The sequence below is a fragment of the Orbicella franksi genome, chromosome 3 (assembly GCF_964199315.1).
Source record: "Orbicella franksi chromosome 3, jaOrbFran1.1, whole genome shotgun sequence".
In the NCBI taxonomy this organism is placed as follows: domain Eukaryota; kingdom Metazoa; phylum Cnidaria; class Anthozoa; order Scleractinia; family Merulinidae; genus Orbicella; species Orbicella franksi.
The window spans coordinates 29,470,414-29,480,413 of record NC_138147.1 but is presented as its reverse complement, the minus strand read 5'-3'; the positions used below and the strand labels follow the sequence as shown (position 1 = coordinate 29,480,413).

The following is a 10,000-nucleotide window of genomic DNA, read 5'->3' as shown; positions in this document are numbered from 1 at the left end:
GATTAGACTTACGTCTCCTCTGAAAGACCTCAAAGTGACTAATAAATGAACTAATAAAAAAGTCGAATTTCTTCTTTGTAGAAACGTAAAGGACAGTTGACGAGCCTTCAGTTGATAGGAATGGCTAGGGGCGTGGCCTGTGGAATGGTGTATCTTTCCGATATGAACTTTATTCATCGGGTAAGTATATACATGGTAAAGATAATGTACTAATAACTATCAGTTCTGCGATCGACTTAGCTAAATTACTAGTTCCCATGGAATGGGCGGTGCGGTGGCCTAATGGTAAGCGCGCTTGTGTTTGATCGAGCGTTCCTGGTTCCAGTCCTGGCCGAGGTCATTGCGATGTGTTCTTGCGCAAGACAGTTTACTCTTACAGTGCCTCTCCCCACACAAGTGTGTAAATGGGTACCGGTTAGTTTGATGTTGGGGGTAGCCCTGCAATGGACCAACATCCCTAGAGGACTTACACCCCAGGGGATAGTAGAAATACTCCTAGTCGCTACGTGCTACGGAAACTGGGATAAACTGCCTGATGGGCCATTTGAACCGACACAGACGTAAAATTGTCAGGGAGCCTCTTTTAATATTATCACCATTTTTACATGACGAAAAAGTTCCACTCATTATCTGAGTGCCTTGAAGGATTTCGTGAGTCTCCAAGGCAGACTGGATTGTTTTAATACTTGATAAAAGGTTAAGTCTGTATTGCGCATATCAGAAAAACAAAATTAACAGGCGATGGGGTGGGGAAGGAGGGGGGGCGAGCGCAATCGTTGTATCATGTACATAGCATGATGGCATAGTTGGGCAAATTGATGTTGATATCCCTTAGTCAAAGTTTAATCCAAACCTAATTTGTCAATTAAACTCACTAAACTGTTTTAAATGTTTCCTGTGGTTTAGGATCTTGCAGCTCGCAATGTGCTTGTTGGTGAAAACATGCTGTGCAAGGTGTCTGATTTTGGTCTTTCAAGAGAGTTACATGCTAAAGACGATCAAGAGCCACTGGATTACGAGACTGAGGTACATGCTCAAGTTTTTCAATCAAAACTGCGAAACCGAGTTGGTTAGATAGTTCAGTTGGTAGAGCACTGCAGCGGTATTGCAGAGGTCATGGTTCGAATCCCGTTCAAGCCTGAATTTTTTTCAGGCTATGATTTCACAACGGCTCAAGTTGTGTGTATATATATAACTGCTATTATCAATCACGCGTTCATCATAATCTTCCTCCGCAGTTCAGATGTATGATCTTCCATATATTTTCTTGTAATTATTCTAGTAATATCTGTATTGGATTGTTGTAATGCAGTGGCACACCTCGAGAAGACCCTACATCAACTGCCTAAAAAGAAAAAAAAAAAAAAAAAAGGAAACATGGGGGTGTTAATGAGATCATCAAGCTTCTTCGTTGTGGCCACTTTAATAGTTTAAAAGAAGCTTTAAAGATTTTCTGTTGCATAAATTACGCACATAAGAAAATGAGACAACTAAATAACAGTATAATGCCTGATTCTGTCAAGAGTAATGACCTTTAAACTGCCTTTCTGTGGGATTGACTTGTATAAGCCTTTCTGAAACCCGAACAGTAACTGTTTCTTGCTTTCGTTGTTTTTCTTGCACGTTCCTTAGTAAATACTGTATTTCGTATCTTAACATTAAATCGTGTTTCTTTTGATTACCCCAAAGGGAGGTAAAATTCCAGTTCGTTGGACCGCACCCGAGGCGCTTAAACATCGAACGTTCAGCTCTGCTAGTGACGTGTGGAGTTTTGGTGTTTTGCTCTGGGAGATCATGACTTTCTGTAATAGACCTTATGGAGAATGGAACAACTACGATGTAAGTGATGTGTAACCTCGCTGCAAAAAATTCTTGAAACGAGGAGATAGCGTCGTGAAGGGAATTCTTGTCGCCCAGGCTCATTGACTCAATTACAAACTCATTCACTCCCTAACTTGCTAAATGACTGAATCCCTGGGTGACTAACTGTCTGACTAAATAGCTGACGGAATGGCTGGCTGGCTGGCTGGCTGACTGACTGGCCCGGCGACCGTCTGACTGTCTGACAGGCTGGCTGACTGGTTGACTGACTCTCTAGCTGAGTGACTGACTGATGACTGGTTCATTGACTGACTGACTGGTTGACGAACTCTCTAGCTGAGTGACTAACTCATGATCATAGCTGATCATAGATCGTACGCCCGGAGGGGCTTGGGGTGCTGCAGCCCTCTCCCCCTCCCCCGCCCCCCTCCCCCACAATTTGGGCAAGTCAGTGTTTTGGGGCAACAAGAGAAATTTGGGCAACGGGTTTTTAAAACGCTTCCATTTGTTTCGAAACATTACAATGCTACTGACAAACAGAGAATAACAATACTGGTAACCAGTATACAATAAGGTGAGACTTAATACTCAAAAATAGTGCGAATCAGCATTTTCTTAACACCCCTTATTTTTTCGTCTCAAATTGTCACTGGACAAAAGCTTTATTTTTGTGTAAGAATCCGGAATTTTTTTCATTCTCAATGTCAACTTAACTTTTAAGCATTTATGGGTCCCTCGATAAGGTGCTTTCTGAGCTTGAGATCAGGTTCAGTGGAAACGACCAGGAAATACTCTGTGCTTTGGGAGATATGTGTCACAGGGAAACGCCTGATAAAGAAAGCTTCCCCCGCATCGCTAAATTTTACGAAATCGACGGTGAGATTCTGGAAGCCGAGCAGAAAATATACGCGGGTTTTCGTCGTGAGCGCGGGTTCCACTCACGACTGTTTCAGAAATACTGCAGACAACGCATGAGAACGAAAAATTTGATATGTTGCCAGAGTTTTCCGATGTGGTAAATATTATTGTGGTGATACCTGCTGCATCATGTTCTGCAGAGCGCGGATCATTCAGTGCGATGCGCAGAATAAAAACCTACCACCGCAACAACATATGGGGCAACAGCGTGTCAGTAACATTAAAAGTAACATTAACATTAAAAGGAATACGGCCAACTCTGAACTAAACAATGACATGGATCGTATATTTGATATTTTCGGCCCTCGCAATGACAGAGACAGTAATTTCTTAATGTGGTCTATATGATAGATCAAGAGCTGATTCTCATTGTGGATTGAAATGTAAGATTGTTTTCACTGCATATTCAGGCCAATGTTAGTGAATCCTGTGCCCCTCATTTGTACTCGATTGTTTTAGAGAAATTTGGGCAACTTGCCAAAAATTTTTGCATGTGAAAGTGATTCACCGCTACCCCTGGAAAAAATTGCCCGTACGCTTATGGACTGACTGATGACTGGTTGACTGACTGACTGACTGACTAACCGACTGACTGACTGACTGACTGCCTGCCTGCCTGCCTGACTGACTGACTAACTGACTGACTGACTGACTGACTGACTGACTGGCCACTTACTTAGTGACTTATTCACTGTAGTTGTTGTTTAACAGTATAAAACTCGGACTATTTAGAAACGTATTCCTTCCCATTTCAATGAGCGTGAGAAGATAAGTTACTACATATTAGTCCGTTACCCATGTTGGTTTTAAAGTCTTTGCTGTAGACAGAGCAATACGTAATTCTAGAGTTCTGCTATAGTCAATTCGACACTTCAACATACTCAAGTATTAATGAAACGTCACAGCTTTAACTTGAAATAATGTCTCCTATCTTGGTTTCACTGGAACAAGGTGCTGTGTGTTTACGAAGGCTATGGTCAGTACAGAAATTAATTATATGACTTGCGTTTGTAGCCGATATAACACGCTCTGATTGGCTAATACTAGGGTATTATTCTCCCGTAATGCCAACGGGCCGATTACGGGTCTGCAAAAACTGAACCAAGCAAAAAGCCATATAATAAACTATTTATTAACGTTGATCGTTCAGTCTTTACGAGAGGATCTCAAAGCTCGGAAAATCTCAAACCTTGCCGGTCGCTCGGTCAATACGGCAAGGTCTCGGTCTGAGATTTTCCCGTAAAAACCTCATTCTCGGTTAGTAAGTAGTTAGTAATCAATAAGGACCAGACTATTTAAAAGCTTAAATAGCGCTTTGAAGTCTTTGAAAGAAACTCAGTCACGGCATTTAGAGTTATTTTGGCCACGTACAAAAGTACTTTTAAATTGAAGGGAACCTGAAAATATGGTAGTTTAAAGAGATTATAAAGAGATTATAATATAATAATTAACAATACAGCTCGAGGAACAAGGATGGTTAAGGATTACCACGGATTGCAAACATAAAAATTTTAGGCTATACTTTCCAAGATGCTTAGCTTCTTTAACTCGTTTATCGTGTTTTTTAAACAGGTTATCAACAGAGTACAAGCTGGATACAGATTGCAGTCTCCTCAGGTGCGGAAAATTGGTTAACGTTTGTTTTGCAATTTTTAACATTTGATGGGTGTGTAAAAGCTGAAGTTAGTCAGGGACGTGTAGAAAGGGCACGACTGTACCTCCACTGTCTTACGCTTTCTTTGCGATTTCTAAAATTTTAAATTTTACGCATCGCATATGAAGTGCTGCTAGTGTTGAAGTTATCGTTTTTTTTTTTTGGTTGCAAAAGGACTACGTGTTTGCTTCCAATATAGAAATAACTGAAAGAAAAAATCTAAGGACTGCTGATTTGGATGAGTTACACCAGGCAATCTATCCTTAAAAGTGTCCCTGAATAATTTGTTGTACAAATTTAGCTTATTCTATTCATGAGCCACACCTGGATCCTGACGTTATCAACGTCGATGTAATCCACCACAAATTAATGAGAATCCACCACAAAAAAGAGGTTTTTTCCAATGGCCCATGTATCCCTACTTTATGCGTCCAATTATATCAGATTTTGGACTGATGATTTCTTGTAAGTTTTTGTGTACTTCAATTCCGGTCTGTGAATTAACTAATTAATTTGCTTGGTTATTTCCTATCGCAAGGGCTGCCCGAGAGTTCTGTATTCCTTAATGTTGGATTGCTGGGGGAAAGACAAAAGTAAACGACCCAAGTTTTCTGAGATCGTTAGTCGCTTTGATGAACTAATTCGATCCCCAGAACTTCTAAAGGATTATGTCTCATCGTCTCTCCCAGATACGTAAGTACTATTTAATATGAATATATGAATTTAATACTGGAGGTGGTCCTGTGATGGACTCGCATCCCATCCTTGGGGGAGTAGTGGTGCATCAGAAACCGGAATAAACTCCCGCCTGATCGGCCACTGCCATGAAGAAGACTTAACTTTTAACTTCAACCTTGGCCATGATGCATTAAAAAATAAATGAATAAAGAAAGACATAAAAATACAGTAATCACCAAATTTGTACTATAAAACACTTCACTGTTCTCGTCACTGTTTTCCTTGCGTACTGGAAGAGAGGTCGCACTTCTAAAACCCTTAGAAAATCTCCTTTGATAACTGTTTACCCTGTACTGATCTCAATTTGAGTCGGTTAAACTAAAGCTAGGGTGGTTCTGGAAATATTAGAGACATTTAACACCATGCCAAGGTTTCCATGTAAACGGCAAACAGCAAACGGCAGTTTCGGGTTAGGCGCCGGTTTGGCGTTAGACGTTTGTGACTTCTATCAGTTTAGTTACGAAAACATAAAGAATAATTTCACTTGAAGATGCCGTCATGTTCAATTTCCAGACAACAGCAGTGTTTGATTTTCAAATGGCAACAGAAAGTCCTGTTTTCACTCATCGGCTAAAAATTATATCTGAGCATGTACTACTGGCTTACTAAATTTCTTACTGACGACGTGGTATAAACAGAAATTCGGGATAAAAAAATTGTTCAGGTAAATCACTTACGTGCAAACCTACTTCTCGGCGTCGAAAACCCGCGTAGAGAACTCCAAACGTGACCGCAGCGCTTAGTTAAGTGACTTCTAGCGGTTTGCCGTTTGAGATTTCCGCTGAAAACCTTGATGCTAAATGTCACTATTAGATTCGTTCTTGTTACAATAACAGTGCCTACTGGTATTACATGTCAGTCACTAGCCTGCGAACGCAGACGTATTTCCGGCTGTGGCTTGTCTCCGCCGAAAATAACGTCTGCGAACCCGAGCCAGGAAACGGTTTCTGTGACGCAGGAATTTTAAGCCAATCACAGTTTAGCTCAAGTAGCCCCAGAACTACTACGCGAGGAGCACTCGAGTTTCATTCTATCATGGAATCTGATTGGCCAAAGAGAAACAAAAGTCATTACCTCACAGAAATCGTTTCCTGGCTCGGGTTCGCGGACTCTATTTTGGGCGGAGACAAGCGACAGCCGGAAATACGTCTGCGTTCGCAGGCTAGTCAGTCACTATCAAAGCCATTATAACGACAAGGACACAATAACAACAATAAAACAACGACGACGCCCAGTCAAGTCGTTTCTTTATAATTTTACCTGTTTTTATTACTTTCAGATCTATCGAGGTCAATTTACCAGAATTTCAGTCCGTGGACGACTGGCTAAAATACATCAACATGGAGAAGTATTTGGAAACATTCCAAGCTAATGGCGTCAACACCCTCAACAAGGTCGCTCAGCTGAATGAAGGGGATTTAAACGAAATAGGAATTAAGTTGGCTGGACATCGAAATAAAATGAAAAAGAGTATCAAGGCTATGAATTCACAACGTCACAACAAGGGCATGGATGAAGAGGAAGCCGCAAAATAGACGGGAGAGAAAACGTGGCTGATTGGAACAAATGTTTGCTATAAGAACCAAAAATTATACGAAAGAAGTGTAATTGTTATACTTTAAATTTGGTTCTTTTGATCAAACAACTGATAAAGTTAAAGTTTTTAGATAAATTTTTTTTTTTAGTTAACATCGAAGAACAGTAGCTCTTTTTAAATCATTTTTATTGTGGATTTTAGTTCAGTTTTTATCGCAAACTTATTCATTACAAAATAGTAAAATTAATACAGATAGTAAATACAAAATAGCAAAGAGGAATTTCAGTAACAAATTTGACAAGTGGTAAATCTTTAAGAAAAAGAATCAGTAAAAATGCAAAACGCACCAAAAGAAAAGAAAAGAAACGAAATGCGATAATGCTGATACTGACAGTGTTAAACACTCACTGTTAAAGTTCGTTTTAGGAGAGAGGGTCGTTTCGTCTCACTGACTGAACTATAATTATGGGAAAACCAGGAAAAATGAAATAAAAACTGCAAACCAGCGTGTTCGAGTGTTACCATACACATTCTACTCCATCTTCATCCTCAGTGTTTTCTGTCCAAATGCGGTTGGCTCTGAAACCATTAGTCTGAGATTTCCAAATCCATCTAAAATTGTTTCAGTACGCTTTCGAAATCAACCCAGAAATAGGTCGCAAATCCTTCTTAAGAGAACGAGAGAAAGGCAATGCAGTCGTAATAATACACTTTATTTTTTCTTCCAGCTTCACAGCGGTCCGGGTCCAAAATCCTTGAATCTGATTGGTTAATCGCGCGCGCTCCAGCGGTAATGATTATCCTATCCGGACCCTGGTTACGGACCACTCCGAAATTCCCAAGTTTGGCAACGTTTCGAGCTTTTTGTTACACCATAAAACAGCGTATAATGTAAAAAATCTACAAAGAGTCAAAGAAAGCAGCAAATAAAGCCATTTTCGATTTTTCAAGCCGTGCGTTTCTTTTTCATTAGCATCTATTTTTCTCACATAAGCGACATTTTCGGCCGAAAACTAACCTTTTTAAACGTACTTTTTCCCCACACTGTGTCACTTTTATTTAAAATCAGCCCTACAATCTCTGCAAACGCTACCGGCTTTTTTGCCCGAATGTCAAACGCAGGCGTACGCCAGATTTGAACTCAACGGTTTTAATTAAAATTGAACACAAAAGTTGCTTTCAAAGCAATACCGTAGAGAGAAAATAGACACGTTATTTGCCGGCCTTGCTCGGCCCGTATTGGTAAAAGCCATGCCCTTGGGCGCAGTTTTTCCCAATATGGACCTCCCGGCCGGCAAATAACGTGTATACATAACTGCTTTACAGGTGCTCCATCATGACCGATTCTTGGGAAGAAAAACCTCAGAAGAGACCAACGTTCCGATGGCTTTGCTCTGCGGTCAGAAGACTTCTGGATGACCACAAGGTTTGTAAGTTCTTTAACATGTGTCAGTGTAGCACACACAGCAGAAATGGACACTCACTGTTAAAGCTGTGGTCTTATTGAGCAATTTGTGTGGCTTTTATCCACAGTGTCTATAAACCTTTCCTTTTGGGGGGTAAGAGAGGAGGGGATAAATATGAAGCATATCTACCAAGACAAAGTCGAGCTAGATGTTCGCGGCCAATTTTCACTGGGCCTGAGGTGACATTATGCTACCAAATCACTAACAACGTACTTTAGTCTTAACGCGGCCTCTCAAAAACAACGATTGCTTGCCCATTTGCACATCAATGTTAGGTGTTAAACAAATAAGAAGCTTCGGCCTGAATCAGGAACAAAAATTCGACCACTCTATCCGAAACAGTTTGAAATAACTGACGAATTTCGGCCCAGAATGAAGCATTGGCAGTCAGAGAAGAACGATACAATTGTATCATCACTTCTGTTGACTGTTTTGAGCTTTATGAACTCTGAACTCACCCCTCTCGCCTTAGTACGAGTTCTTGTCTGCGCGCGTAACTTCAGGTGATTTTAACTAGCCAATCGTGGCTCAGAATGTGCTCGGGCGTACATTTGAACTTCGCTGTCGTAATTTTGCAGATTTTCATCTTTGTTGTATTTTCTTGCCGTGTTTTAGATTTTAGCCCAGCCTTGTCGCTGTTTTTGGAGTTTTGAGTCTAGCTTCTTCACCGTTTTTAGCCATTGTGATTAGTCGTTTATTGTATTTTCCGGATTACGTGGCTGGTTCATTAAATAGTTCGTTTATTTGGAGTTTGAGCCTGCAATTCACTGAATACAATTCGCAACATTGACTCCCTTAACCGTTACACTGATCAGCAGAGACACATAAAGGTCGAAGGTCTAATCTCTTTATCTATCTATTCTTTGATTTGCAGACATATGTGAATTTGGAAGTTGATGATGACAAGGATTATGTTAATTTTGACGTGGTGACGTAGAACGATTGACGGAGGATCGTGACTATCTGGAGAAGACACGTCATTTGACTGAAGAAATATAGTGTTGACAAGTTTCATTTTATTCAAAAAGTTTAGTAACACCCATCAAATCGATTGCTAAGGAAACCGTGTATAGCATTTCCACTACAGATTGCTTGCAAAATTCTCATCCGATCTGGCATGATAAACATTTGCTACTTCCTGGACAGAAGGCTGAATATATTGCATAATGCCTAAACGGCACCCTTTCTGAGTGTGGATAACGCCATCCAACGGGTAAATCACTGGAGAAAGGTTGACGACACAAACTTTGCCATCCCAGCACTAAATACATAGTGATTTATCCAGTGGAGAGCATTATCCAAACTTTCACCAACCAGCTATCTTAAGCGCTGTAAAAGTTAGAACATCCCGGAGACTCGTAGCTAATTTGTATAGGTAATCATACGGTTTCGAGTTCAATTTGGAATTAATTTGCACGAGTGAGTTTTTCAAAAAGCTGAAATTGCACGAGCCGCTTCGGCGAGTGTAATTTCAGCTTTTTAAAAAACTCACAATTGCAAATTAACTCCAGATTGAACGAGAAAAACCGTATGATTACTTATTAATAATATAAACATGAAAAAATTCGCGCTGAGGAAGTGCCGGAAGATCTTTCTTGAAGCCATTTTTTTCTCATTTGAGAAAACTTTTTTCAAAGTTTCAGCACAAAATGTTCGTCATCATTTTACGTGATATCATTTTCTTTGAAAAGTTCCTGTTTTCTTTCAGTCAATCATAATCCAGAATTTCGATGTGTAATTTGCACTGGTGTTACACTTGAACTGCACTGCTCTTAGCCAATCAGAATCGAGTAATTTTTTTCGTGTGTATTATTAACCTGTTTATGATATAAAAAAGAATGCTATACTTAGTACATAACAAAACTT

The 10,000-nt window shown here is 40.1% G+C and overlaps 3 protein-coding genes across 3 annotated transcripts in view; all 3 read left to right on the top strand.

Annotated features, from left to right (window-relative positions):
• Positions 1–7,174, top strand: part of LOC145481882 (ephrin type-A receptor 8-like) — a 7,378-nt gene extending 204 nt beyond the window's left edge. Inside the window, exons 2-7 of the mRNA XM_081460443.1 lie at positions 82–180; positions 907–1,026; positions 1,690–1,839; positions 4,312–4,356; positions 4,932–5,086; positions 6,411–7,174. Of these exons, the coding sequence (XP_081316569.1) occupies positions 82–180; positions 907–1,026; positions 1,690–1,839; positions 4,312–4,356; positions 4,932–5,086; positions 6,411–6,666 (825 nt within the window). The 3' untranslated portion in view covers positions 6,667–7,174. The remainder of the gene's footprint in view (positions 1–81; positions 181–906; positions 1,027–1,689; positions 1,840–4,311; positions 4,357–4,931; positions 5,087–6,410) is intronic.
• The window catches only part of LOC145481834 (ephrin type-B receptor 1-B-like), a 58,873-nt gene that overhangs the window by 23,680 nt on the left and 25,193 nt on the right, over positions 1–10,000 (top strand). The gene's annotated exons all lie outside the window — the stretch shown is intronic.
• LOC145482945 (uncharacterized) lies at positions 7,993–9,218 on the top strand (the record flags this gene model as incomplete). The annotated part of the gene is made up of 2 exons (XM_081461579.1): positions 7,993–8,094; positions 9,009–9,218. Coding segments are annotated over 2 exons (165 nt in total), but the record flags the coding sequence as incomplete, so codon positions are not given.